Source organism: Pseudorasbora parva, chromosome 18 (genome assembly GCF_024679245.1).
Source record: "Pseudorasbora parva isolate DD20220531a chromosome 18, ASM2467924v1, whole genome shotgun sequence".
NCBI classification, from domain to species: Eukaryota; Metazoa; Chordata; class Actinopteri; order Cypriniformes; family Gobionidae; genus Pseudorasbora; species Pseudorasbora parva.
In genome coordinates this window covers 28,707,273-28,734,607 of record NC_090189.1, presented here as the reverse complement: position 1 = coordinate 28,734,607, position 27,335 = coordinate 28,707,273, and the positions used below count along the sequence as shown (strand labels likewise).

Here is a 27,335-nt window from a genome sequence, read left to right as displayed (position 1 = left end):
ATGGACAACCTGACATCCAGATACAGTGTACTCTTAGTGGAGGGACTGCAAGTTACACCTCAGTCCAGCCAGCTCACATTCATTTTTCTGTTGATGGCTTATGTCTTTGTAATGGTGTCTAACATTGGGATTTTGATTCAGATCTCAGCAGAAAAAAGTTTACACCAGCCTATGCACATTCTTTTCTGTCATTTGCCAGTAAGTGATATTATGGGAGCGACTGTCCTCATACCGCGTTTACTGAAGGACTTATTAACAGACCCCTCTGAACGCTACATCACATATGTGGAGTGTGTTTTCCAAGCTTTTTTTACACATTTATATGGAACAACATCCAATACTATTCTAATGATCATGGCTTTTGACAGATATGTGGCCATATGCAACCCACTGCGATACCCAACTATAATGAGCAATAAAATGATGGTTAAACTGTCTGCAGGAGCTTGGATTGCTGCAGTAGTTCCGGTGTCAATTCTGATCGGCCTCAGTGTCCGTCTGTCTCACTGCAGATCTGTGATTCAAAACCACTCTTGTGACAACCCTTCACTGTTTAAACTGTCCTGTGAAAATACTGTGATTAATAATGTATATGGATTAACTTTTACTGTGGTTTTACTTACCTCCTCACTAGGATGGGTGTTATTGACATATATAAGAATAGCAATGGTGTGTATAAAAAGCAAAAACAAAGCAACCAACAGCAAAGCCATTAAAACCTGCAGCACTCATTTGGCTGTTTATGTTATCATGCAGATCTGTGGATTTGTTCCAATTTTTCTCCATCGTTTCCCTGCATATGTTGAGAGTAGGAAATTTGGGAATGTAATGTTTCATGTTATACCACCAGGATTGAATCCCATAATATATGGTTTACAAGCCAAAGAAATAAGACAAAGAATGTTAAAACTTTGCAGTAAAAAAGTTAATTCTAGCTGATTTACGTTCATTTACAGATATATTTATGCAATAAAGCAGCCACTGTAATGATGTGAACATTGTCTTTGAGTGCAAATTAGGCCTGTCACGATATCAGATTTTTCACACCACGTTTATCATGGCAAAAAAATAAATAAATAAAAATACACAGTAACATTATAATGCAATATCTGACCTTGAAAAAAAACAATGTCGTTACATTATTTTTTTTGTGTTATGATTTCTTTTTAGCTGATGAATTACAACTTCAGATACAGAAATTGAGATCCTGGCTTTCTCTGGCTGCTTTGACACTGCCTAAGTAATAAACAGGAGAGAGAAAATGCTGTCAAGTCCAACAGTATTATAAATAAGCTTTAACAAAACAACTAATACATTAACCTGTTAACTTGCGGTCCCATTTGAATGTCAGGCTATGTCTACACTAATCCAGATAAATTTAAAAACTGAGTTTTCATCTAAAAACGCTCCACGTCCACACGCTCATTTTCAGTCGTTTTCCAAAAAATGTTCATCTACACTGAAACGTCTGAAAACGCTTACATCCCCGTACTGCGCATGAGCAAATCCAAGACGCTTCAACTTGCATAATTTCCGCTACTCATTTATTTACTGTGCAATAAATCGGGTTTTTATGTCAGTATGTACAAACTGATATTAATATTTAACAAGGCTGTCAAAACAGAAAGCATACAAACCAACTGATGTACAATGTCGTTCACCATCTTGGCTGAATTGGTCATATGTTTGCATCACATGGCTAAAAATGTGTCATCGTATTAAAAAGCCTCTGTTTTCACAGTCCACACTACTACGCGAAGACGGCATTTTCAAATTTATCTGCTTTGGAGAGCGTTTTCAAAACGATACGTTTTCATTGACTTAAAACACTGTCTCAGTGTGGACGGAAGGCCAAAACTGAGAGAAAACTATACGTTTTCAAATGAAAATGTATTAGTGTGGACATGGCCTCAAATCCAAGAAATGGCATACCCAAATTGAAATACATAGTTCATGAAGCCTTGGACAAAGACTGTAGACTAATTTGAAAGAAAATATTTGGAAGCTTGTTGTCGTATCCTCAGAATTAATTAAATCAAATTATTATTGAGATTTATGAAACATTTTAAGACCATGCTATGTGATTTCTTTTATAACTAAAAATACTTATCTTAACACAGCATCAATATAAAATTTATATAAATAACTAAAGTAACTATAAATGTTTTACTCCAATATCACATTATGGTGTCAGTCGAGTGGTGATTGTAATATTTTTTTTCTTTGAACTGATGTGGCTTCAAAAATATACTGGAAATTCAAGTGTGTGTATAATACATTTGTATTCACAACATGCTTATTTGAAGTGCATTAAATATATTGAATGGCATTTTAATATATTTTTAAAGTTATACTAGAAATGCTTTAGTAATATATATTTAAGAAATATCCTAAACAATATATTGCATTATGTATTTATTATTTATTGCATAAAATATAATTTATGTAATATATAATACATACATAATATAATATATTAAATATTTACGTATTTATCATTTAAATATTTTCAAAAGTAAGACATTTTAAAAACATTTAACATTTAAAATGTACCAAATGTACACTTAAGAAATATGCTAAATATGCAATATATTTATACAATATATATTACATATACCTTTAGCAAAAAAGAATTTAGTCAGCCACCAAATGTGCAATTTCTCCCACTTAAATAGATGAGAGAGGCCTGTAATTTTCATTATAGGTACACTCCAACTATGAGAGATAGAATGATAAAAATGGTCTGATTTTTAAAGAATTTATTTGCAAATTATGGTGGAAAATAAGTATTTGGCCAATAACAAAAGTTCATCTCAGTGCTTTGTTATATACCGTTTGTTGGCAATGACAGAGGTCAAATGTTTTCTGTAAGTCACAACAAGGTTTTTACACACTGTTGTTGGTAGTTTGGCCCATTCCTCCATGCAGATCTTCTCTAGAGCAGTGATGTTTTGGGGCTGTCTCTGGGAAACATGGATTTTCAACGATTTGATATGAGTTCTAGAGACTGGCTAGGCCACTCCAGGACCTTGAAATGCTTCTTACAAAGCCACTCCTTTCGTTGCCCGGGTGGTGTGTTTGGGATCATTGTCATGCTGAAAGACCTAACCACGTTTCATCTTCAATGCCCTTGCTGATGGAAGGAGGTTTTTACTCAATCCCAATACATGGCACCATTCATTCTTTCCTTTACGCAGATCAGTCAACCTGGTCCCTTTGAAGAAAAACAGTCCCAAAGCATGATGTTTCCACCCCCATGCTTTACAGTAGGTACACTGTAAAAATGTTTTTTGCGATTTTGTTATTTCAACAAAAAAATTTCAGTAGAGATAACTAGATTGTCCAGACAACAAGGCATTTTAAGTTTTCTTGTGCTCAACTAGACTGAAAGTTAAGTGAACAAGTATAATTGTTGTTTAAACTCAAAAACATATGTTGAAATAACTTCACTAGATTTTCTGTTGAATGAACAAGTATAATTGTTGTTTTAACTTAAAAACATAAGTTGAACTGTTCTGGATTTTACTCCAATTATACTTTAGTCTATTTATTTAACTACAGTAAACTAAACTTAATCTACTATGTGCAGCTGATTTATATACAACACTCTAATTATATAGATATGAGCACATTTATTTAACTTACCGTATTTAATACGTACCATTCCACACCATATAAACCAAGTCTTAATTCAAGGAGTCAATGAGTAAAGAGTTTTTGTATTAACACGGCTAGTGAAAACAGCGCCATCTGGCGGAGAGGATAATTATGTACATCCAGGAAATGCACGTGCTGTATGCGCGCGCCCCCGTATCCCCTCCCCCACCGACTGACAGACCAGACGCCATTTCCCTTCAATCGCAATGCTGAGCAAATGAGTAGTGTTTACACCGGCATAGTGTTTTATCTCATTAACAGTATGAAGTTTATAACATTATATTGTGGTAGGATTGTGTGTGTGTGTGTGTGTCCGTCCGTGCGCACCTAAACTTAGAGATATCTTCTTTGACTCGCGGTGCAGAGCGGAGGATAGAAACAGGCGACTGAGGCGAGAGAACTTTTTTACAGGGAAATATTATAAAGTAAGTGTTTTATCTCATTTACCATTTGTTTTTCATAATTTATTGATTTATACCAATATGTAACTTATATGCTGTGCGTGTTTAAACCACAGTCTATGGTTTAAACGAGCCAAAAATTTTCACTCAGGGGACATGACTCACCGTGCAGTGCAGACATGGAGTTTACTTTTAACCAAGATAACACAAAGTAAGTTATGTGTTTAACCTCATCTACAAAGTGTATTTATGACATTATATTGTTTTATAATTATATTTGTGTGTGTGTGCGTGTGTGTGTTGTGCTCCCAGAGCCGTTGAAATACAGAGTTCCTAACACGCTTTTACCTCGCGGGGTTCATGGAGCTCTCAACAACTCGCGCCGTCTATTTGTTCAAATGGTTGGAGGTGGACAGCAGTTTCACTATATTTGCTGCAATTTCTGGTAAATATTAACTTTATGAATTTAAATAATATCAAATTGTGAAATTTGAAGTTTTCAGCCCTAATTAAATCACATTGAGTCATTGTACAGTGTAAACATTGCAACATGTTGTCAATAAGCCTGTAAAATGTTTTTTATTTTATTTTATTTTTTTATCTATTGCTCCTTGACAAGAAACTGAACTGGTTTACGGATCGGATGAAACTACATCTCGCTTCACTGCATGGTCTCTCTCTCAGATCGCCATCAGATACAGATAAGTTTCATGAAACTCCTTGAAAATTATTAAATGTGATTTTGAATCGATACAGGTAAAATAAATAACTATTAAAGGGTAAGTTCACCCAAAAAGGAAAATTACCTCATGATTTACTCACCCTCAAGCCATACTAGGTGTATTCCAGACGAATACAATCGGAGTTATATTTAAAAAAAAATCTAAAGCATTATAAATGGCAGTGAATGGCAGTCCAAATTTTTAAGCCCAGAAAAAAGTGCATCCATCCATTGTAAAAGTAATCCACATGGCTCCAGGGGGGTTAATAAAGACATTCTGATGTGAATCGATGGGTTTGTGTAAAAAACAAAATCCATATTTAACAAGTTATAATGTAAAATATGTAGCTTCTGGCGCGACGGCCATCCGTATTAAAGTTACGGAAAAAGTGTAACTGGCACGGCGATGTCGTCGGATGTAGAGGGGAAGAAAAACGCAACTGGCGCAGCGACGGCATCGGACATGGTGTAAAAAAAAACGTAATTGCCGCGACGATGACGTCGGAACGTGGCGTAAACCTTTTGAACTTCGAGAGGCATTACACTTATTTCGTAAGTTGAAGGCGGTCCGCCAGAAGCCTTTATTAACCCCCCGGAGCCTTCTGGATTATTTTTATAATGGATACAGGGCTTGACATTAAGCATGTTCATGTGCTTGTCCGGAAAAAAGTTTGATATTTTGTGTGTGTGTGTGTGTGTGTGTGTTTTAAATATAATTTATTCTGAAGCAATATACTGACCAGTATTCAATCAGCTTTGACATATTTAAATCTGCATATTTGTGAATTTTTTAATTATTATTTTTTACCTTATATAAAGGGCATTTCCCCTCTAATTTTATTAAATATAGGCTATGCTTCAGGTTTCATTTTATATTGTAAAATTTGATCTATACATTAATTTAAAATAAGACACTATAAGGGCTGTTACCAATCACATTAAGGCCATCCTTAAAAATATTATTTTTTGCCGTAACCCGACCGACCCTGTCAATTTAGGGCCGACTCAATTTTTTAATTTTTTTCCCCTTTTAGTCCGACCGACTTGCCGGTTGTAAATTGGCTTTAAGACCGACCAATTTCTTTTTTTACTTTTCAAACAACTAATACAACAGTAATAAAATAATATGAATTATATTTTAGTAAGTATTATAAATGTATAAATTGCCTGGGCCATACAAACTAAGGCTACGTTCTTTCGTTTATAGAAAAACCCGTGACGTCATCTATGTTAACACTATGGTTAACGGATGTCACACTATGGCCTGCACGTGCGTTCGTTTCGGCTCGGCTCATACTCTCATTCACTGTAACGTTAGACTGTTAAAGCCAGGTTAAAGCCCTGTCGGAGATTTCGCCGCATTGTGTGACAGGAGTCAGGACCATGGACACGGTACACACACCAGGCAAGTGCACTGCAGAGGGGAGGGCTTTGAGCCACTGCCCTTTTTGAAAATTAATCAAAAGTGCCCCTCTCAACATTTATCATTACTATATTGGGGCGAATAAAACAGAATTTGAATTATAATTAATATAACAACGTGTACAAAACAGTAACAAATGGCGGAAAAGCCGTTTATCTTGTCCCTGTCAGTCTGAAATGTCGTTGTCATAACGCGTTGCTATGGGTAGCGTGTGTTCTGCTCGAACCCAGCGCGTGGTGGGAGCGGCGGCACTGGTTGTAACGTTAAAAATAATGCTTTATGTATGGTTCTGTCGATGGATACACGTGCACTACAACAGCGATAATAAAAGAAAAACGTGGGCAAAACGGTCTATCTTTGTAAACTGTGTTCAATGCATGCGAGTGCTGCCGTATGACCAGTCATTTTCGCCGTCATCACCCAGTATATTCGCCAGAAGACGCGAATGAGAACCCTCTGCAGTGAGAGAAGATCTGTCTCTGTGCGCAGCGCGCGCTCGTCTCACAGCGCGCAAATATTGAGTTCTTTCAAGTCTTGCGTTTGAACGGATAAACTCACACAAAAAGTATGTCAACATGTCGATCTTGATGAGTATCCATCAGACAGTCTGTATATGCCTTAAGAGAACTTTATACAGTTGAGAAAGACGATGCATATCTCTGTATTAGGTCTTAAAGGGGCAGTAGCCTTTACTGCTGTCTGTCAAACAAAAGATAAGGACTCACTCACTGCTCTTGATTGAATAGCTGGTTATAGCTACTTAATTAATTGAATTCATAAAAACAACTTTTTGCTTTTTAATATTCAAATGCACTAGTCTATATCACCAGATGCGTTGGTCTGGCAAGAAGTGCAAGCCACTTCAGAGACAGATAGTTGCGTGTTCTGAGTTAACACAATCGAGCGTAAAAATAAGAAACATATCACGGGAAAATACTAAAACGGGAAGACAGCGGGAAAAGAGCTAAAATACGTGAGAAACCCGGAAAAAAAGGGAGGGTTGACAGCTTTGAGTCAATGACAGCTAGCTGGTGGTTGGACCCTTTTCTTTAAGAATGCACCTGAAATTTATGCAATAAACATGTTTTTGACAAATATTTCAATTTTTTTGTGGTCTATATAGCCTGAAATTAGCCTACACGCCCGAAGGCACGGCTTGAAGACCCAGTCAGTGATGTCACGATATGCCAATTTGTTTAAATTCATACCTACATAATCACCATCACCAAAAATTTACTTTTTTTTTTGTATTAAAATTTGAAAGAAAAAAAAATAGACCTACCTACCGAACCTTTTTTTAAATTTTTTTACTGTTACTGCAAACCAAAATATTTTTAAGGATGGCCTAAATAATTTACTCTGAAAAATTTAATTTGCATTAAATAATGTTTTGAAATTTGTATTTTTGGATAGACCAATAATGTTTAAACATCAAACCAAACCTCCAGTAGGTGGTAGCAGGTGGCCGTTTTAATGAGTGAGTCATTGAGTCGTTCATTCAAACGATTCATTCAAACGCTGAATCGTTCAGTAACACACATGTTGCTGTGACGTGTTGCGGTTCTGCTGTGAATGATTTTCACTGCTGAAATAGAACAAAACATTAAATATTGCTTCTTAAATGTAAGTGACTTTAAGGGAATGTTAATTTAAGTGAATGTTAATTAATTGTTTTGCAATGAACTGTCATATGAAGTCAGTGTCATTTTCAGTCGTGGTGGTATTCAGGAAAACGGGGCAAGTGTTGTAATGTCTTCTCTAGAGGCTGCACAAGTGTCAACAGCGCGACCTTGTTATCGTCAGTTCATTATATATTATTATCCACTATCAATCGCCACTTACACTAAATTAATGCAATCATTCTTGCATTTTGGTGATTCGCTAGCTATTATTTGTTTTAATCAGGTCCATCGGGCAAGTAAAATTCTCTTTCACTTGTCCCTTCGAAAAATCCACAAGCGTTAATGTCGAGCCCTGGGATAGATGCACTTTTTTTCTGGGCTTCAAAATTTGGGCAGCCATTCACTGCCATTTATAATTTTTGGAATAGCCAGAACTTTTTTTAATATAACTGATTCAGGGCTCGACATTAACGCTTGTCAGGGACAAGTGAAAGAGAATTTTACTTGCCCGATGGACAAGGGCCTGATTAAAACAAAAAATAAACTAACGTTAGCGAATCACCAAAATGCAAGAATGATTGTGCATTAATTTAGTGTAAGTGGCGATCGATAGTGGATAGTAATATATGATGAAATGCCGATAACAAGTTTGCGCTGTTGACACTCGTGCAGCCTCTCGAGGAGAAATTACAACACTAGAGCCATTTAAGCTGTTTCCTGAATACATTCACGACTGAAAGTGACTCTGATTTCATGACGGTTCCATAAACATTACATTAACATTCACTTAGTCACTTACATTTTAGATGCAATATTGAGTGTGTTTGTTCTATTTCAGCAGCGAAAATCGTTCACAGCAGAACCGTAACGCGTCTCACAGCAACTGAACGATTCAGTGTTTGAATGAATCGTTTGAATGAACGACTCAATGGCTCACTCATTAAGAGGGCCACCTGCTGCCACCTACTGGAGGTTTAGTTTCATGTTTAAACATACTTTCTAACATTTGTATTTGTCTATTCAAAACTACAAATCTCAAAACATTATTTAATGTGATTTTTCAGTGTAAATTATTTTATTTGATTGGTAACAGCCCTTATATTGTCTTATTTTAATTTAATGTATTGATCAAATTTAACAATATAGAATGAAACCTGAAGCAGAGCCTTTATTTAATAAGATTAGGGGGAAAATCCACTTTATAAAAGGTAAAAATATCATACATTTCAAATGATTCAATAATTTTTTTTAAAATCACAAATATGCATATTTAAATATGTCGAAGCTGATTGAACACTGGGGAGAATATTGCTTCAAAATAAATTATATTTACAACGCACACACGCACGGAAAAACAAAAAAATATCGAACTTTTTTCCGGACAAGCACATTTTTTATTTGGCCAAGTGAATGAACGATTTACTTGTCTGAAGGACAAGCACGTGAACATGCTTAATGTCAAGCCCTGTGATTGTATTCGTCTGAAACAAGAATGTAATACACCTAGGATGGCTTGAGGGTGAGTAAATCATGGGCTAATTCTCACTTTTGGGTGAACTAACCCTTTAATATGACAGTGGTTTTAAATGTTGTTTTTGTTGCTTTTTTGCATTTGAATATTGCACTTTACTAGTAGATACAGCATGAAATAAACATGTATGAACATCAGAGAATATGTTTAAAGATACAGTACAATGTATGAAATCTGTATTGTCTCATGTAATCGCAGTGTTTCAACTGCGCAAACGTTAATAAACGTCAATAAATAGCTTTTAAGCAATGTCATGTCACATTTACCTCAGAAAAAATATTCTGTCAGCTAGAAAAAGTATATTTACTATATTGCATAGTTATTGTATTGCTGTTCTTTAGTATTTAATGTATGTTTGAATAAATATTTTATGACAGCACCACTTCAAATTTGTATCTGTGTCTCATTTTTTTCCAGCCAGATGATGATGAGAGAGACATTGTTCATGGGGTTAATGTAGGGCATCTTGACCATGAGTGAGGACATCAGACATGATAGTGCCTTCCCAGATGATGTTGTGGATGTGGATGTCATACTAGACAGAGATTGTGGTCATGGATCTAGAAGATGCCCTAAATGCCTTTGCCACACTGTTTGGGCTCGAGCTGTAAGGTTATCCAACTTTTTATTTTATTTTTATTTTTAATCTAGGTTTAATGGTTGGGGAGAGCTGCAAAGCTGAAAAAAATGCAGTGAGGTAACACTGGTGCATATGTGCTGTTTATGCTCATTGATAAATGTACTGAAGCTTGAGAGCTTACACATTGTTAATTAAAATGAACTTAAATTAAATTTAAATTAAAATGGTATAAAGCCAAATCAGAGGTGTTTAACAGTCTGTGCCGTTTCTTTTTGCAATTTTCTGAAGAAAGGACATTTCAGACCTTTTGTGTGGTTGTTTTTGGTGTTTGTTTTTGCAATAAATATAAATGTGTACTGATATGTGTTGCTGTGATTTTAATTTGCTATAGGTTTTATTCTAAATCAAATGTAATTTACAAATCAATATAGTAATGCAATTAATACTTATTAAAGCAGCTTTGCAACCAACTAAAGTGAAGTTATGATGACTAGAACATTTAAGTTCAGAAAACTAAAGTGAAGTTATCATGACTAGAACATTTAAGTTCAGAAAACTGAAGTGAAGTTATGATGACTAGAACATTTAAGTTCAGAAAACTGAAGTGAATTTATGATGACTAGAACATTTAAGTTCAGAAAACTAAAGCGGAAGTTTTTATTACTAAATGGAATTAGTTCAGATAACTTATTCAAATAAGTAAGAGAAACTTAAAAAAACCAATGCAAAAAGATAACAAAATATATTAAGTTAAGTCAACAAATAATTTTTTACAGTGTATGGTGTTCTTTGGATGCAACTCAGCATTCCTCCTCCTCCAAACACGACACATTGAGTTTTTACCAAAAAATATATTTTAGTTTCATCTGACATTCTCCCAATCCTCTTCTGGATCTTCCAAATGCTCTCTAGCAAACTTCAGACTGGCACGGACATGTACTGGCTTAAGTAAGGGCACACGTCTGGCACTGCAGGATTTGAGTCCCTGGCGGCATAGTGTTACTGATGGTAGCCTTTGTTGCTTTAGTTCCAGCTCTCTGCAGGTCATTAACTAGGTCCCCCCATGTGTTTTTTTTTTTGTTCACTGTACTTGTGATCATTTTGACCCCACAGGATGAGATCTTACGTAGAGCCCCAGATCGAGGGAGATTATCAGTGGTATTATATGTTTTGCATTTCCTAATAATTGCTCCCACAGCGGATTTCTTTACACCAAGCTGCTTACCTGTTGCAGATTCACAGATTCACACACCTTCCCAGCCTGGTGCAGGTCTACAATTTTGTTTCTGGTGCCCTTTGACAGCTCTTTGGTCTTGGCCATAGTGGAGTTTGGAGTCTGACTGTTTGAGGTTGTGGACAGGTATATTTTATTCTAATAACAGTTCAAATAAGAGTTCAATCAGTTGCTATTATTACAGGTAACGAGTGGCAGACAGAGGAGCCCCTTTTAAGCAAGGCAAGGCAAGGCAAATCTAGCTTTTTTGTAGGTGACAAAGTACTTATTTTCCACCATAATTTTTAAATAAATTCTTTAAAATCAGACAATGTGATTTTTTTTTCTCTCTCATTCTGTCACTCATAGTTGAAGTGTACCTATGATGAAAATTAAGTATGGTACTAACATACAAAGAGCTAACAGACGAAACAAGGCAGTTCTATTAACATATACTTTGAGTGCTCTAACCTGGCAAATAGCACTCAGTGGCAGAGAGTCAGCAAGGTCCCTGGTTCAGCTGATAAGGCAGATAGAAATACAACCTGCTCTATAAAGGGCATGGATAGCAATTTTGGCAAGTAGCCATGTCTACATGGCTGTAGAGTGACATTACATTCGCCGGGACCAAAACACATCACCATTCACAGAGAAAGCATGTAAATCCTGTGTTTAGCAGAAGCAAGGGCCAGGAGGAAAGCGGTTTTGAGAGAAACCTCTTTTACTGCGATATATTCCAGAGGTTAAAACGGAGGTAGAGGGAGGACTTTTAGAACTAATGCCAGGTCCCACAGTTGCACAGATGGCAGCCATGGTGGATGTAACCTCATGCTTACCGATCGACTGTCCGGATGCCCACTCAGGTGCCCACTTGGCCTAATGGGCTGTGAACCTCCATGGTTTGGAAGGCAGGTTGAGCTCTGACTCTAAGGAGGTAGCGGAATGGCACAGGTGCGTGGTGACGGTGTCGTCAACGGGGGTATGCACACATATCCGTGGGTCTTCGCCCTGTCTACATGGGAGAAGAAAGTGTGGTCGGAAGCATAGACACGCCGATTTGGGTGCAGACCATGATTTAACCACATGCTTGTGGACGTTCGATCAACGGCCTGGAAAATACAAGGAATCAAGCCTACTCCTGGCTGGTTCATCAGGAGTGTTCCAAGAGAGGTCCAACTCCCTGACTGATTTCTCCAACACCCTCATGAGCTCCTCTTTCAGAGGTCTAAGGGGGCATGCGTCATCACCGACTTCATCATCTCCTTGAAAAGGGTGGCTTGTTGGTGGTGGTGGGCCTTGTTCATGCAATGGAACATGCTTGGTCCCTCCTGTTTCCGCACAGTGGGTGTAGCCGGAAATCCAGGAAGGCCACACCCAGGCAAGCCAAGTAGTAAGGGTGGGTCAATAGGGCCCACGAAGATGCTGCAGATATTTGCCATCGGATGTGAAGAAGTAAATCCTCAGGTGCAACTTCAATGATGAGCGTGTAGGAAGAGATTCTGAGGTAATTGCCACACCGCTCGTGTTTTAACTGGCATTAGCCTATAAGTTTTCAGGAAATTATAAGGAAAGGGATTTTCCTGCAACGTTTACGCAGAGTTGAAGATACTCCTCTCGAAAGGGAACCACAATACTTACATCCACGATATAAGAGTGTGCAGTTATTCAGTTTATAAGATGAGCAAGAAAGTTGCATTCAGTAGGTAACAGTAGGCTCTTGGCCATTCATCTGTGATCTAGGTGATTTTCTTTCAGTAGATTATAGACGGTTTTAATGACAACAACATAAACAAACATTATGTGCATGTACACTTTTGTGGCCCAAACTTAAAGGTCCCATGGCATGGATTCTTTTATTATTTTATAATGTTTCCTGAGGTGTACTTATATTGTTGGTATGGTTTTTACATCAAAAAATGTCGCAATTTAGAAATAAAAGGCATTTTTCTATACTGATATTAGCCCTCTGGCTGGAATGCTCTGTTTCAAGAGGCGTGTCTGCTGCGAGTCTTTAGTGAAAACACCCACTGTTGTGATTGGCTGACATCTTTGCTTTTGAAATGAGATTTCGTGTGGAGGGGGCGTGGTTTATCAGGCACAAGCAGACAGCAGCACACTGCCAGTCCAGAGAGACAGATGGAGAGAGACGGAGCTGGGGAAAGAATGCTGAGAAAGCGTTATTGTACCGAGTTGTTGAGAGCGCAAGTTTATTTTGTTTGTATCTGAGAGCTCTGAATAAACACGAGTGAACTTTGCAACATTCTCTCACAAAATGCTTTAACCGCAGCTAACAGCAAACACACGACATGAATACAGTAAGAGCTTCTGTTGAGTATAATTACTAGAGCAGCATCATTCAACCGGCAGTTTGGGACAGATTCAAACATTATAAAGAGTGTTCTTTGATTGCTCTCTGTAGTTTAATAATTTAAATAACAGATTAGTTTCATGCTACTAACAGAAATTATGTGAGTTGATCGTTTTAGTCACTGGTTTGATTCACTGATGCATCAATACGGCCAGCGGAGAGACTGACAGTTTTAAACGATTTAGAAAGAAAGTCTGTGTGAACTTGAATGATTAGCTACACATCAGAACTCACTGATCCCAGATCAGGCATTAATGAACACTTTTTTGTGGCGGTGCTGTTGAATCCATATGCTAAAGCCGGGCAAAGCAGAGGAAGGGGAGGAAACCTTTCCAGGGAATGACGTCATAACAGGAGAATTCAAGATCAGCTCATCTGGGCTCTCATTCTCTCAAAGGCAGAGAAAGACAGGCAGAACTCGGTTTACACCAATCACGGTTTCTAGCCAATTGGGCACAATATTCAGGCTAGGGTAACTCATATTAATGTTGAAAAACCTCATTGCTCTGGATCATCTATTTAGTGTTTGCTATACGACAATTCACCATGACGTCACAACAGCAATAAACGTTCATCCGGGTGGAAAAAGCCGAAGCGTTCCTATGACAAAGCTAGTGAATTGCTTGGGATTTAGACAAAGTTAACATTATTATTGAAGGACTGATTGACTAACTTAGGAGATAGCAATACATGAAATGCCTAACCTTGCTCCAGTAGATGTGGCGCTAGTCTAATACCATAATTTTTAAATGAGCCGAAGCCTACCATTGAGTAGTTATTTTAGTGACTGTTGCTGTTTGACTATACAATATGTAAGGCTATCGTAGATGGTCTATTTCCCTGTTATCTAACTAAAAAGGCTATGATCGTTTTCTGTTGCTTGGTAGGGGTCGGATCAGATGGCACAGATGTGAGCTTCTGATGGTCAAAATGATTGTGTGCTGTAGACTAGCACTACTCCGCTAATGATGATGATGATGATGAAGCCAGTGATGATGAAGCCAGTGTGGTATAGGCATCAATCATCCATCAGCCTACTACTATGTTTTGCTTTTCCTATTTCTTCCATTGACATTTGATCAGTAGCCTACATGTAGAAGTTCGGTCTCTTCCTACTTTTACGCGTGTGACTGAAGTGAAGAAACGTTCAGACAACTGTCATTTATTGTTTTCTTATTTCTGAGTATTTGAGGCGAACCCTGCACGAATGCTAGGTCACACTAGTGTGCTAGAATGTTTACCACTGCCCAGTTCAAAAGCGATCTTCACCTGTTACAATGTAGATTTGTGCTGTCAAATGAAAAGCAAGAAATGCTGATATTCTCTCTTTCTTCCTCTCTCTCTCTCTCTCTCTCTCTCTCTCTCTCTCTCTCTCTCTCTCTCTCTCTCTCTCTCTCTCTCTCTCAGAGCTAACGTTACAGCAAACTACCACAACTCAACTCGCGGTCACCATTTCGAAATATCCGTTTCTTCGTAGACTTGTTTCCTATTGGTTATTGTGACAGTACTGACGTTATTACAATCTTGCTCATCCCGATAAATATCAAACATGTTTGATATGATTGGGGCGAGCCCGATTTGCATGAGAGCAGATTGGGAGGTGCAAGATTTGATCTGTTTCTCACATTACCAAATAATCTGCGCCGAACATCGGAACCGATCGAGTCCTGAAAAAAAAAAAAAATTCTCAAGAGTCTTGGGAGGGGAAAATCGGGCATAAATCGGCCTAAAACTCCTGTAGTGTGAGCTAGGCATTAGTCCACCCAAAACTGAAGATCATTTTATTAATTACTCTCCCTCATGTCGATCCCAACTGTCGCTGCCATTAATAGAGGACAAAGCGTTATTGGATGTTAATGCCAAGTGTTAATGAAGCCAGAATAATTTACCTCTAAAGTACTATTTCTGATAACTAACAAAATAAATAAAAAGTAAATTACATTAGATTAATTCAATAAAACTAGACACTGTTCTTGTATTCAGTCATACCATGGAAACCGTGACAATGTGCATGCGTCCGATGAAACCGTCTATAGAAAGAACACTCACATCTGTTATCGTCGACCAAGCAGTGCACAAAACCTACCATTGTGGACAACATAACAGTTTCAAAATTTACACGATAATATAATTATGGAGTTTTTGGGTGCAAAATGCAGTAAACTTGTCCACTATGCATGATTACATCAGGAAACAATGAAATAAACAAAAAAAGTTAAAGAAAGGTAGGATATTAATCAGTGATATGGGTTCACATATGGCTTTATTTGAATGTTTCAGAATCGCATACTGTAAAATGTAATTGTTAGCATTACATACAAGTGACGTCATTACGCAATAATGCAAAAGAACCGCTGAATTGTTTTATTTTTAACTGGTTCATTGAAACTAACTGAATCATTATTAGTGAGTGAGACAAGAATGATAAACTCTGGTGAACTGAAAAGGACTTTTAAAGAGGTGTCAATTCCCCTTGATGGAATTGATTATTTTTGAAATTGGTTCCCAGCCCTAGTAACTACATGCAAGATAACACTTACATTCAAAAAAGGACAAGAGCTATTATCCCTTCACAGGCACTGGCACACACAATTTAAAAAAAAACACCACTGAACTGGGATACAGGGAACTGCACATAACTCAAAACATTGGCTAATCCCTAAGCCTCTAGCGAAGCTAAAAAATCTGCAACAATTAATGCACATACCTGAGAGATGAGCAGTCTTAGAATCCATTAATGAAGCAAGCTGAAGGAAATACAAGGAGATGAAATGACAAGCTAGACTGCAACAATTAATCATTAATGCCACACGCACAACAACTAGAGGCTAAACTGCTACATGCTAATGGCACATACCTGCAGCAACTGTCAACAACAGCAAAGGGAGGAGTCAGACATGACATCACAGTTCTTCTTTTTCAGTGGTTTTTATTAGCAGTTTGTACACAAGGTGCATTAACACCATCTTCTGGACTAAGGTGTGGACTCATTGGGATGCCATTTTTATAAACTGTATGTAAAAAATTAAAATACAATAAAATAAAAAAGTTGAATTCCTGTTTGCATGCTCAGATTCTTTCCGAAAGATCATGACATCCTTAAAGGTTTAGTTCACCCAAAAATTAATTGATGTCATTAATGACTCACTCTAATGTTGTTCCACACCAGTAAGACCTCTGTTCATCTTCAGAACACAGTTTAAGATATTTTATATTTAGTCCAACAGCATATCTAAGTGTATGCACACTATACTGTCCATTTTCAAAAAGGGAATAAAAACATCATCAAAGTAGTCCATATGTGACATCAGTTAGTTAGTTAGAATCTCTTGAAGCATCGGAAATACATTTCGGTCCAAAAATAACAAAAAACTACGGCTTTATTCAGCATTGTCTTCTCTTCCGTGTTTGTTTTCAAACCTCAAATAAAGAGTCAAATGGTCATGAATCAGCTTATTGATTCATGATTTGTATCACGTGTCAAAATGCCAAACTGCTGAAATCACGTGACATTAGCAATACGAATCATGAATCAATAAGCTGTAATTACTATATGCTATAATTACTTCTTTCTGAATGTTGTTTAAATGTCTTCCTTTCTCCTCCTGATCCTATGTATCCTGCCACATTTCATTAATATTATATTTAATGATAATTTTAATATCCAGTTTTCTAAGTGGAACTTGTATATACACATGTCCTTTCAGGGCTTATTTTGCTAAGAAGAAATATAATCTGAACATTGCAGTGCTAAAATAATGACCATTATTGAGTCAACTGAGAAAACTGAGGGGCATTCTGATGTTTTTTTGGATGTTAAAAATATATATTTGGGATGAATACAGCCCCAGATAGCATGTAACCCTTGAAACAATGTTGATTCAGTGTTGATGTGTCAACGCTAATTACATTGAAATAACGTTACAAAGTGATGTTGCTTTAGCATCACTCTTGCACCCTCAGTTAATGTTGAAACAATACTGATATTTCAACAAAAAATCTATTGTAATATCATTGAATCAACATTATGAACTGATGTTAGTTCAATATCATGCATTTGCACCTGCATTAAATGTTGAATCAATGGTGAAATAAAAATGGTTATGGTAATGCTATTGAATCAACATTACAGTATGTTTAGCCACGTTTACATGCACACTTTTTTGTCATTCCGATTAAAATAATTCCGATTGAAAGATTTAGTGGACTGTTTACATGTGACATTATCTGGGGTTAACATGTGTTAACTTTCAATCACAATCATCACAGAGTGTTTGTCTGCCGCGTCAGAAATGTCGACTCTGTCCTCTCCAGCAGCTGGAATGTGTTCACGGATGCCATAGCAAACTCTCAATGGCCACCAGGACTTATACAGGCTATTTATTTGTTGTAAAATGTAGCTAATCATCTCAGAATAAAACAAATTCTTTTGTCAGGTGCAGATGAAGTAAAAAGTGCCTGGGACAAATGCTGTCAAGATGAGAGGATGTAGCCGGGCTGTGTCTGTGTCATTATGCCAACATCATCTTCATAACTTCTAACGAAATAAAAAGTTTACTCATCAGAAAAAATTAACTTTCCTCTCAACATTATAGCCTGCTTGTGAGCGTGTTGCGTGGTTAGTGGTGAAGGTGCTGTGTATCACTTCATATAAGGACGCACACTGAAAAGTAATAGGGTCAGGTCGTTTACATGGTTAAATTTTCCGTTTGATCGGTTCATGAAAAGGTGTATCCCACCCCTCTCAAACCGATTACAATTTCATTCGGTTTGGACATTTTTATTCTGATTGAGGTGTTTATGGATCATTTTCATTCGGGTTGGACTTTTAAACCGATTACAGTGCTCCATGTAAACGCTATTGATTCTACATCACTGATGTTGAATCAATATTGAACTTAACAATAATAATTAATGGTAATATTGTTGAATCAAGGTTACACTACGATGTTGATTCTACTTCACTGATGTCAAATCAACATTGGTATGATCACAAATAACCGTTTCAAATTTGGAGAAAACCTTTTAAAATATAAATGACATCACCTCAGCAGTTGAGTCAATTTAATTTATTTAACAGTTTACCAAAATCTGTACAAAAGATATAAAAGATCCTTCTTTAAAAAAGGGGGGAGAGGGGAACAATAGGACAAAAGCATTACAACCTTTAAAAATAAAATTAATTTCAGAAGTCTGATGTCATTATAACTACAGGTGGTTCAACAGTTCAGGTTTTAAAAATATGGCTCGCATCAGATGACTGCCTCTTTTCCTTTGGGTACTCTGAAATCTGACAAAAGAAAACATTATATTACTGAAGAGCAAGTCAATTCAGATTTAAATCATATTGTCACATTTAAGAATGTTAATATACTAATCAAAATATGATTCACTTAAAAAAAAATGCTCAACACAAAATAATCAAACTAAGATTATAGTACTGTTAAACTCTGTATATTTATTTTAATTTTCTAAAATCTCAGGATCAAAAAAAATGTGTGTGAGATTTTTCCCACCGAGTTTATCTCCAGCCCTAATTAAACACACCTGAAGCAGCTGATCATGGTCATTCCGATCAATGAAAACTTCAGGCTGGTGTGTTGAGCTAAACATGCAGAGGAACCTCTGAGCTATGACCATAAACCATTACAGGTTTATCTCAGGTCATTTTCTGTGAAACTACATAGCATTCAAATAACAAGTTAAACTTGAAGAATAAAAGTGCTAAGATTTTCAACAAAACATTATTTAAATTCACCCTGAAATCAAAATGACATATTTACTCACCCTCAAGTTTTTCCAAACCTGTACGAGTGTCTTTTTTTCTGCTGAACACAAAAGAATATATTTTAATTAAGATTGGTAACCAGACAGTTGGCATGCCAGTCACTTTCTCAATAAACACAAGATGTTTTTTATCATTTGTGTTTCAGTGGATACTGAATGGAGATCAGTTACATTCCCTAAATTTAATAGCGATTCAGGGATATGAATAATTACCTGATCAGTAACTAAAGCCTAGCTCAGACTGCATGATTTTCAAACTTGTCGGGTCACTGCTCTATTCACACTGCATGACTATCTGGAGTATCATTCAGTCACTGCTGTGTTCACACTGCACGATGGTTTGACAACAGAGGAGTTCACACTGCATGACTGAACAAGAGGAGAATCGCCAATCGCTGACAACTCTCTTTCTCTGGTGCGCAAACTACGTTTCCCAAACTACACGTGCGATGTGACAAGTAAACAACGCGAGATCACACGTGCGTCAGACCAGAGATCTCGTGCGAGACTTTGAATTGTTATTAAAAATGATAAACTGCACAAAGTTTGCATCAAATTGTATGTGCGCTGATTTTTGGAGAAAAAGAAAAAATGATGGCGAAAGAAATTGTTGGAGAGACAGAGGGAGCCAGGATTGTGTTCTGCAAAGAAAGTTTGAGGTAAATAAACAATTTTGTAATGTGCTGCTGCTGTGGCTGGATGTGCAAATGTTTGGCCTTTGTTTCTGTTTGATAGAATTGTAAATATATCTATTAAAATACTTATATTCTGCTCTATAACTCCTCCCTGAACATCCTGGTGCCCTGTATCTCACTCTTTTATTGGCTGTCGGTCATCACCGATGTAATTTTCAGTCAGAACGCAATTCACACAGCACGAGTTTCAGTCGCTGACAGCTCCAGATATTTAGCATGCCAGATACCGCTTCGGTTACTAACGTAACCTCGGTTCCCTGAGAAGAGGGAACGAGTATTGCGTTTGCTAACGCTATGGGGAATTCCTTTCCTCAAGATATTGAAGCAAAAATTTTATCCTAAAAATTACCTTATAACATGCAGTGCAGCTGCAACTGCAGCAACCTAAGGCGAGGTTGCTGGGCGGGATGGACCAATCAGGTCCTACTAAATTCCCGCCACAAGGGGCAACAGAATTAGCATAGCTAAGGTTATATAACCCCCTGTCTCGCCAGGTTAGTCAGGTTAATCGACTGAAGCGACTCCTGAGAAGCAAAGCACGACAAGCAACGCAATACTCATTCCCTCTTCTCAGGGAACCGAGGTTACGTTAGTAACCGAAGCGTTCCCTTTCGAGAGTTCTCTCGTATTGCGTTTGCTAACGCTATGGGGAACCAATGCAAAACGCTGTGCTTGCTTAAAGGCTCTGAAGCCCGGAGACACCATATCCAAGCTGACCTAAGTGAGCCCGTAACATGATATCATGAAGTCCCAATATGAGCCAGACCTGAGTCGGGCCGTTTAATGAGAATAACAAAAAAGATGTGTGTAGTAATATATATATATATATATATATATATATATATATATATATATATATATATATATATATATATATATATATATATATATATATATATATATATATATATATGTATATAAATTATAAAATCTGATAAAGATGGACGGCGAGGCCCAGCCTGCCACCGCACAGATATCATTCAGGGAAATACCAGTAGACCACGCCCACAAAGAGGCCATGCCTCTAGTAGAATGGGCTTTGATGCCTAACGATAAAATCGTTCTTTCCTAGTGACAGTCCATTCACTTGAATATGGTGCGCTGCTATAGCGGCCACATAGACTTTGAACGTGGAGGGGGAACAACCCGCGTTCAGTAGCTCTTGTAAAAAAGTGAGCACTTCTGACACGTCACAATTATGTGGGGTCAGGCTTCGTGTTTTACACCAGCCCGAAAAAACTGACCATTTGCCTGAATAGAGCCGTCTGGTTGCGGGGGCTCTAGCTTCAGTAATAGTGTTTAATACATTTTCAGAGAGGTTCTCATGTACCCGTTGATGGGCCAGACATGAAGTGCCCATAGATCGGGACGGGGATGCCAGATCTGCCGTTTCACCTGCATGAGGAGGTCTCTCCTCAGTGGAATAGGCCACGGAGCTGTATCTGACATCTGACTCAGCAGTGAGAACAATGGTTGATTCCTCCAAAGCGGGGCTATTAAAAGCACAGCGCACTTGTTCTCCCTGATTCTCTCTATGACCTGAGGTGACATTGAGACTGGGGGAAAAGCATACAGAGGGAGGTTGGGCCATTCGTGGGCCAAGGCATCCTTGTGTTTGGAGAAATATGTTAGGCATTGAAGCGTTGTCTTTTGAGGCGAAAAGATCCACTTTTGCCTCTCTTTAAACCTGCCCCAAATTGTCTGAATTGTAAGTGGGTGGAGAGACTACTCTGCTGGGGACACTTTGTCTCTGGACAGCATGTCTGGACCCAAATTCAGAATGCCTGGCACGTGAGTCGCTCTCAGCGAGCTCAGGTTGCGCTCTGCCCATATTAGGACTTCCTCCGCCATTGCGTGCAGATCGATCGATCTTAGACCGCCCTGACGATTTATATAGGCTACCACCGACCTGCTGTCCGTTCGGACTAGGACATGGTGGTGCTTTATGTACGGGAGGAAAGCTCTTAGCGATAACGTGACCGCTTTCATCTCTAGACAGTTTATGTGAAGGCTCTTCTCCGAGTCTGACCAGAGACCGGAGACTGGCCTGCCCTCGTGAAGGGCTCCCCAACCTAGGTTGGATGCATCTGTCGAGATAACTTTCCACTTTAACAGTGCCCAAGCTCACGCCCGTTTGATACCAGACGGGATCTTTCCAAGGAGTCAGAGCCAACATACAACTGTGATCTACCTTGACTTGTAATTGGCCCGAGAGCCATGTGTGAACTGGAACGCGGCGATTCAGCCAGCGCTGTAGAGGGCGCATATGTAACAGACCTAGTCTGAGAACTGGTGCCGCCGAGGCCATGAGACCCAACATCCTCTGAAAGTGTTTAAGAGGAGTGAGTGCACCGGACCTGAGGGAACCCACTCGGTTCTGAACAGAGAGTGCGTGCTGTGACGTCAGCCGCGCGTTCATCTGCAGTGAGTCCAACACTGTTCCCAGTGTAACAACAACGACTGTGAGTTTAATGTCTCGGGGAATAATTAACTCAAAAGGGATTTAATATTCAATATTCATGAATTTATGAATATAATTTGCTAGTCGTTCATTACGTATTAAAATTTCCCGATAGGGAAAAATGTTTAATTAAATACAAGTAACCCTTTACGGAATTGCTTGAAATTATCTTACTAAGTTTGTCCTGCAAATTAGTTATAGACTTTCAAATCAATTCTCAATAAGGGATTACTGCTTTACGAGCGCATAAGAATCATTAACTTTATTGATCAGGACAAAGTCAATATTTCAAATGGTCGTACAGTTTACTTTACTAAAATAGTAGCATAAGCAGTTAGGTAACGTTAGATCGTAAGTTTCATTGACTTTGTGTATGTGGAAGAATAACAGATTCAACTCATTAAATGTCTTTTGGAAGTTTAATAAACACAGACTAAAAATAACACTACGATTCACACAGAAAGTACACTAAATATGCATCAAGAGAGTAGAAATATGGATAGTAACGAAAGAATACATAAACGAGAATAATGAATAGACTAAAATTAGAGAGATAAAGAGAGATAGGGATGAGAAACAGAATTTGGGATGAGAAACAGAATTAGGGATGAGAAACAGCTTTCCTTTAGTTCATCAAACACAGAGGCCTCAAGAAGTTAACTTGTCCCAACGGGAAAATAACACACCCTCTTAACAGCAGTTTGAATTTGGAAATAAGAATACTTGCTTTAGTTTTGGCTTCTCGCGTGTATGCGTGTGTTCCGAGTTCAAATGTCCTGCGTGTCCGGCGGTTCTTTCCGAGGTCGGGGTGGAGCGGCTGGTTGCTCTAGAGATGCTCTGTGTTCTCCCTGAAGAAATGCCCTCGGGGCTAGGAATTTGATGGGATGCAAAAGCGAAGCGAGGAGGGAAGAGGAGGAAGAGAGAGAGAGGGAGGGCATCCGAGCACCTCTTTTTAAGGTCTGGGAGTAGTCACGCCCTCCCGGGGTAGACTCAACCAATGAGATTGTTGGGATTTCCAAGTGGGAAATTCCTCTGGAGATTTTATGGCTCTTTGTTTCAAGCTTGAATCAGTGGGTCTCTGACCATTCATACTCTAATTAATGCAACAAACACACACTGCATTTTCTGAAGAAGTGATATACATGGAAGTGTAAGTCGTGAAGTGAGCATTAATTTGATAGGAGACATGACATATATGAGGTTACCTGAATTAGTAAGTTGTTAAGACAAAGATAAAAATATGCAAAATACCATACAGACGAAACATTTTACAAGACAGTTATGTGTTTACATACAATGTCCTGGGGTGCATGTTCATTTATAGATGGTTGTCTATAATTTGAGGCAAAAGCGTGTGTTTTACAAGCTTTAACTCTGGACTTTCATGTGGCCAAATTCTTTTGGGCCGTAAAACGTCTTATCAGATGATTTCCAGGGTAACGGAGAATCTTTCTCTGTTGTGTTGGGGGAAGGTCTGTTACTAAGCACAAAGCATTCAAAACATATTTGTTAAATGTAACTGGCGATTGTGTGTTTGATTCGCCTGAGTCGCTACACCAGAAACGAAATGTTTTGTGTGGGAGACAATGAGCTCTTTGCCATGTTGATTTTGAGGCCCAAACATTGTAAATGGTTGAGAAGCCAAGATCTGTGGTTTAATAATTGTATCTCTGACTAAGCTATTATGAGCCAGTCGTCGAGATAGTTGAGGATTCTCATTCCCCGAAGCCTCAGCGGTGTTAGCGCCGCTTCCATGCACTTCGTAAACGTGCGGGGAGCTAGAGATAGACCAAGGGTAGCACCTTGTATTGGTATACTTTCCCCTCGAAGGCGAATCTCAAGAATGGCCTGTGATGAGCTATCTGTATGTGGAAATAGGCATCCTATAGATCCACAGTGAATGTGCGCAAGGATTTGTTTTGTTCTCAACATTCTGAACGGGCACCTCATAAGGGCTTTGTTCAAATGTCTGAGGTCTAGGATGGGTCTGAGACCACCGTCCTTTTTCGGTACAAGGAAGTAACGACTGTAAAAGCCTGACTCGCTCTGTGAGAGTTGTACGGCTTCCACCGCCCCTTTCACTAATAGTTTTGATATCTTGGTTCGAAGCACTTGACTTGTGTCGCTTCTCACCGCTGTCTCTTCCACGGCGCGAAAGCGCGGTGGTCTGGGAGCAAACTGTACCGAGTAACCTTGTTTTATTATGTTCAACACCCATTTTGAAATGCCGGGGATGGCCTGCTAGGCCTCGGCCTTCAAAGCCAGGGGCTGAATTAATTTGTGGGTCGAGTCGCTGAGTAACAGGGACTCGGTGGCCCGATAATGTTGCGTTAGAGTGGCGCTTATGAGGGAATTGTTTCCCACCGCCTGAGCACAGGGGGCCGGGGAATATATATTGGTGCTTGTGTACAGGCGAGCGCGTTTGAGCACGGGCTCGTTGACTGTGAGGATAGTGTTTCCAGCCACCTGAGTGCAGGGAGCTGGGGAACATGGGGGAGTGATTGAGTGTAGGGGTACATGCTTTAATGCTGGCACACTGCCTACAGAGAAAATGCTCTTTTCTCATAGACTGGCTCATATAGTGGCTCATAGAGCGGGAGCGTTGTCCGGGCTTGAAACCAGCACGAGGCTGGTGGGCTGGGCTGGTCCAGCCTTAGCGTGACGGCTAGCGGAGGAGCTGGAACATTTGAGCAGGAAATGTCGCATTGCTTGCGACGCCTTTTGCGCCTCAGCGAAGCGTTCCGTGAACCCAACCACGGAGGGACTGAATAGCCCTGAAGGCGACATGGGCGCGTCCGGGAAAGCGGTCTTGTCCGCGTTCTTCATGTCTGTTAAGTTGAGCCACAAATGGCGCTCCAACACCATCAAGTTGGCCATACATCTGCCGATGTATCTGGCATGCATCTGGCTTTGGTGGCGCGCAGAGCCAAGTCAGTGGCGCCGCGCAGATCCCTCAGAGCCTCGTTATCAGGGACAGATTCATCCAGCGAGCGGAGGTGTTTGGCCTGGAAGACCTGAAGCACCGCCATGGAGTGTAGCGCTGAGGCCGCCTGGTCGGCGTAAGCGTAAGCTCGACCGGCGAGGTTGGAAGTGGTGCGGCAGGCCTTGGACGGGAGCACAGCCTTTGACTGCCATCCTTTGGCGGCGGGCGGGCAAAGGTGCGCAGCGACGGCTTCCTCGAGGGGAGGAAGGCCTTTATATCCTTTTTTCTCGGTGCCATCGACCACCGAGAGCGCTGGAGAAAAGGAGGATTTGGCGCGAGATGAAAACGGCGCCTTCCACGACTTAACAAGTTCCTCGTGGACTTCTGGGAAGAAGGGGGCGGGCTTTTGAGCGGTCGGTTGACGATGGTTTTCGAAAAATCACTCATCAACTCTGCTTCTCGTGGGCTCCTCGGGTTGCGACCAGTCAATGCCTTCAAGGCCTTTGTTAGCAGGCGTATGAGCTCAGCGTCCACTGAGGTCTTGCCACCGCTAGCAATCCGTGCCGAAGTAGCGTGCTCCGAGACGGTATCCGACCAGCCGCTTTCAGATGCAGCAAGCGAGAGGCTGTCATCCTCCTCCTCCTCCAGTCCGCCGAAGGAGACAGCAGCGGCCGCCAAGCGAGGGGAGCTGTGCTGTTCCTCGGTGAACATGACGGGCGATGGCGAGGCACGTGGAGAAATGGCCGGCGTGTGCTCGCCAGAGCGCTCCGGGGGTCTCTGGTCGCGACGTTTCTTTTTCCGTGGCTCAAGAGGCTGAGAGCAAGGGACGCGATTCGGGTCGAAACTGGCGAGCGGAGCCCGAAGGGTCTCAGACCGACGAGACCGACGTCCTCAGGCTGCAGTTCCGCTAGGTGCGTGACGACGGCAAGCTTCGATCCAGAGCTCAGCGAAGTGAGTCGCTGAAGAAGAATTAATCTGACTAACCTGGCGAGACAGGGGGTTATATACCCTTAGCTATGCTAATTCTGTTGCCCCTTGTGGTGGGAATTTAGTAAGACCTGATTGGTCCATCCCGCCCAGCGGCCTTGCCTTAGGTTTCTGCAGTTGCAGCGGCACAGCCAATCAGCACGCAGCAGCTTCCTGCTGAGAGCTGTGCAGCTGCACTGCGTGTTATAAGGTAATTTTTAGGATAAAAATTTTGCTTCAATATCTAGAGGAAAGGAATTCCCCATAGCGTTAGCAAACGCAATACGAGAGAACTCTCGAAAAGGGAACTCACCGGCGTCGGCGACTCATCGGCGATTCTCTCTGATCGCGTCTTTGATTATTCACACTGCATGACTGTCACTCGCGTGCACGAGCACCGATTTGCCTATGATCTCGGGCATTTGTCGGTGATTTCACAAAACCTGTCGGCGACTCAAAATCGGGGCAAAAATCGGGCAGTGTGAACTAGGCTTAAGGGAGCAGGCGATAAGATGAGGCTGTAGACAATAACTCAATGTATAATCAATGTCAGCATTATCATGAGGGTGCTTCTCATTTTTTTATTGTCCATCTTCATCTTCCTTCTCTCTTACTAAAAGAGAAATGTGCTCTGCAAGCTGTGTGTGCAGTGACATTTCTGCTCATGTTCGTGTCTCTTACACTTCTGTTAAATGATGTTAGAACTTCTTTCAGGAATTCCCCAATGAACATTACTAAAGCATGATGCATTTTTTAAGAATTTAGACAAATACAGTATTTCTAATTACAATCGGTAATATATCAAATGCAAATAACAAATCACATAAAATAAAGGAACAGAAATTATAAAGTAGATGCAGCATTGTTTGAAATTGCACAAGAGAAGTAATGTATGTCAAGTGATTCAACACACTAGACAGTATAGGATGCACCTGTGTTTTCTCTAATGAAGAAGCATCAATGAACTACTGAGAAGTACACATGCTA

General features: G+C 39.6%; 1 protein-coding gene across 2 annotated transcripts; it reads left to right on the top strand.

The window, feature by feature from the left end:
* LOC137046194 (olfactory receptor 10H1-like) lies at nt 1-7,552 on the top strand. 2 transcript variants are annotated; one of them, XM_067423304.1, is made up of 2 exons: nt 1-913; nt 7,152-7,552. In XM_067423304.1, exons 1-2 carry the CDS (start codon nt 1-3, stop codon nt 7,253-7,255), a joined length of 1,017 nt encoding a protein of 338 aa, XP_067279405.1. In that variant the 3' UTR covers nt 7,256-7,552. The 2 variants fall into 2 exon arrangements, with proteins under 2 accessions (XP_067279405.1, XP_067279406.1); XM_067423305.1 differs by lacking the exon at nt 7,152-7,552 and having other exon boundaries at nt 1-939.
* Nucleotides 7,553-27,335: the final 19,783 nt, after the last annotated feature.

Excerpts from the sequence above, each read along its gene's own strand:
- LOC137046194 (XM_067423304.1), top strand. The coding sequence starts at position 1 with ATGGACAACCTGACATCCAGATACAGTGTACTCTTAGTGGAGGGACTG. Across the intron at positions 914-7,151 it reads ACAAAGAATGTTAAAACTTT|ACAGCGGGAAAAGAGCTAAA; the intron begins GCAGTAAAAAAG and ends TAAAACGGGAAG.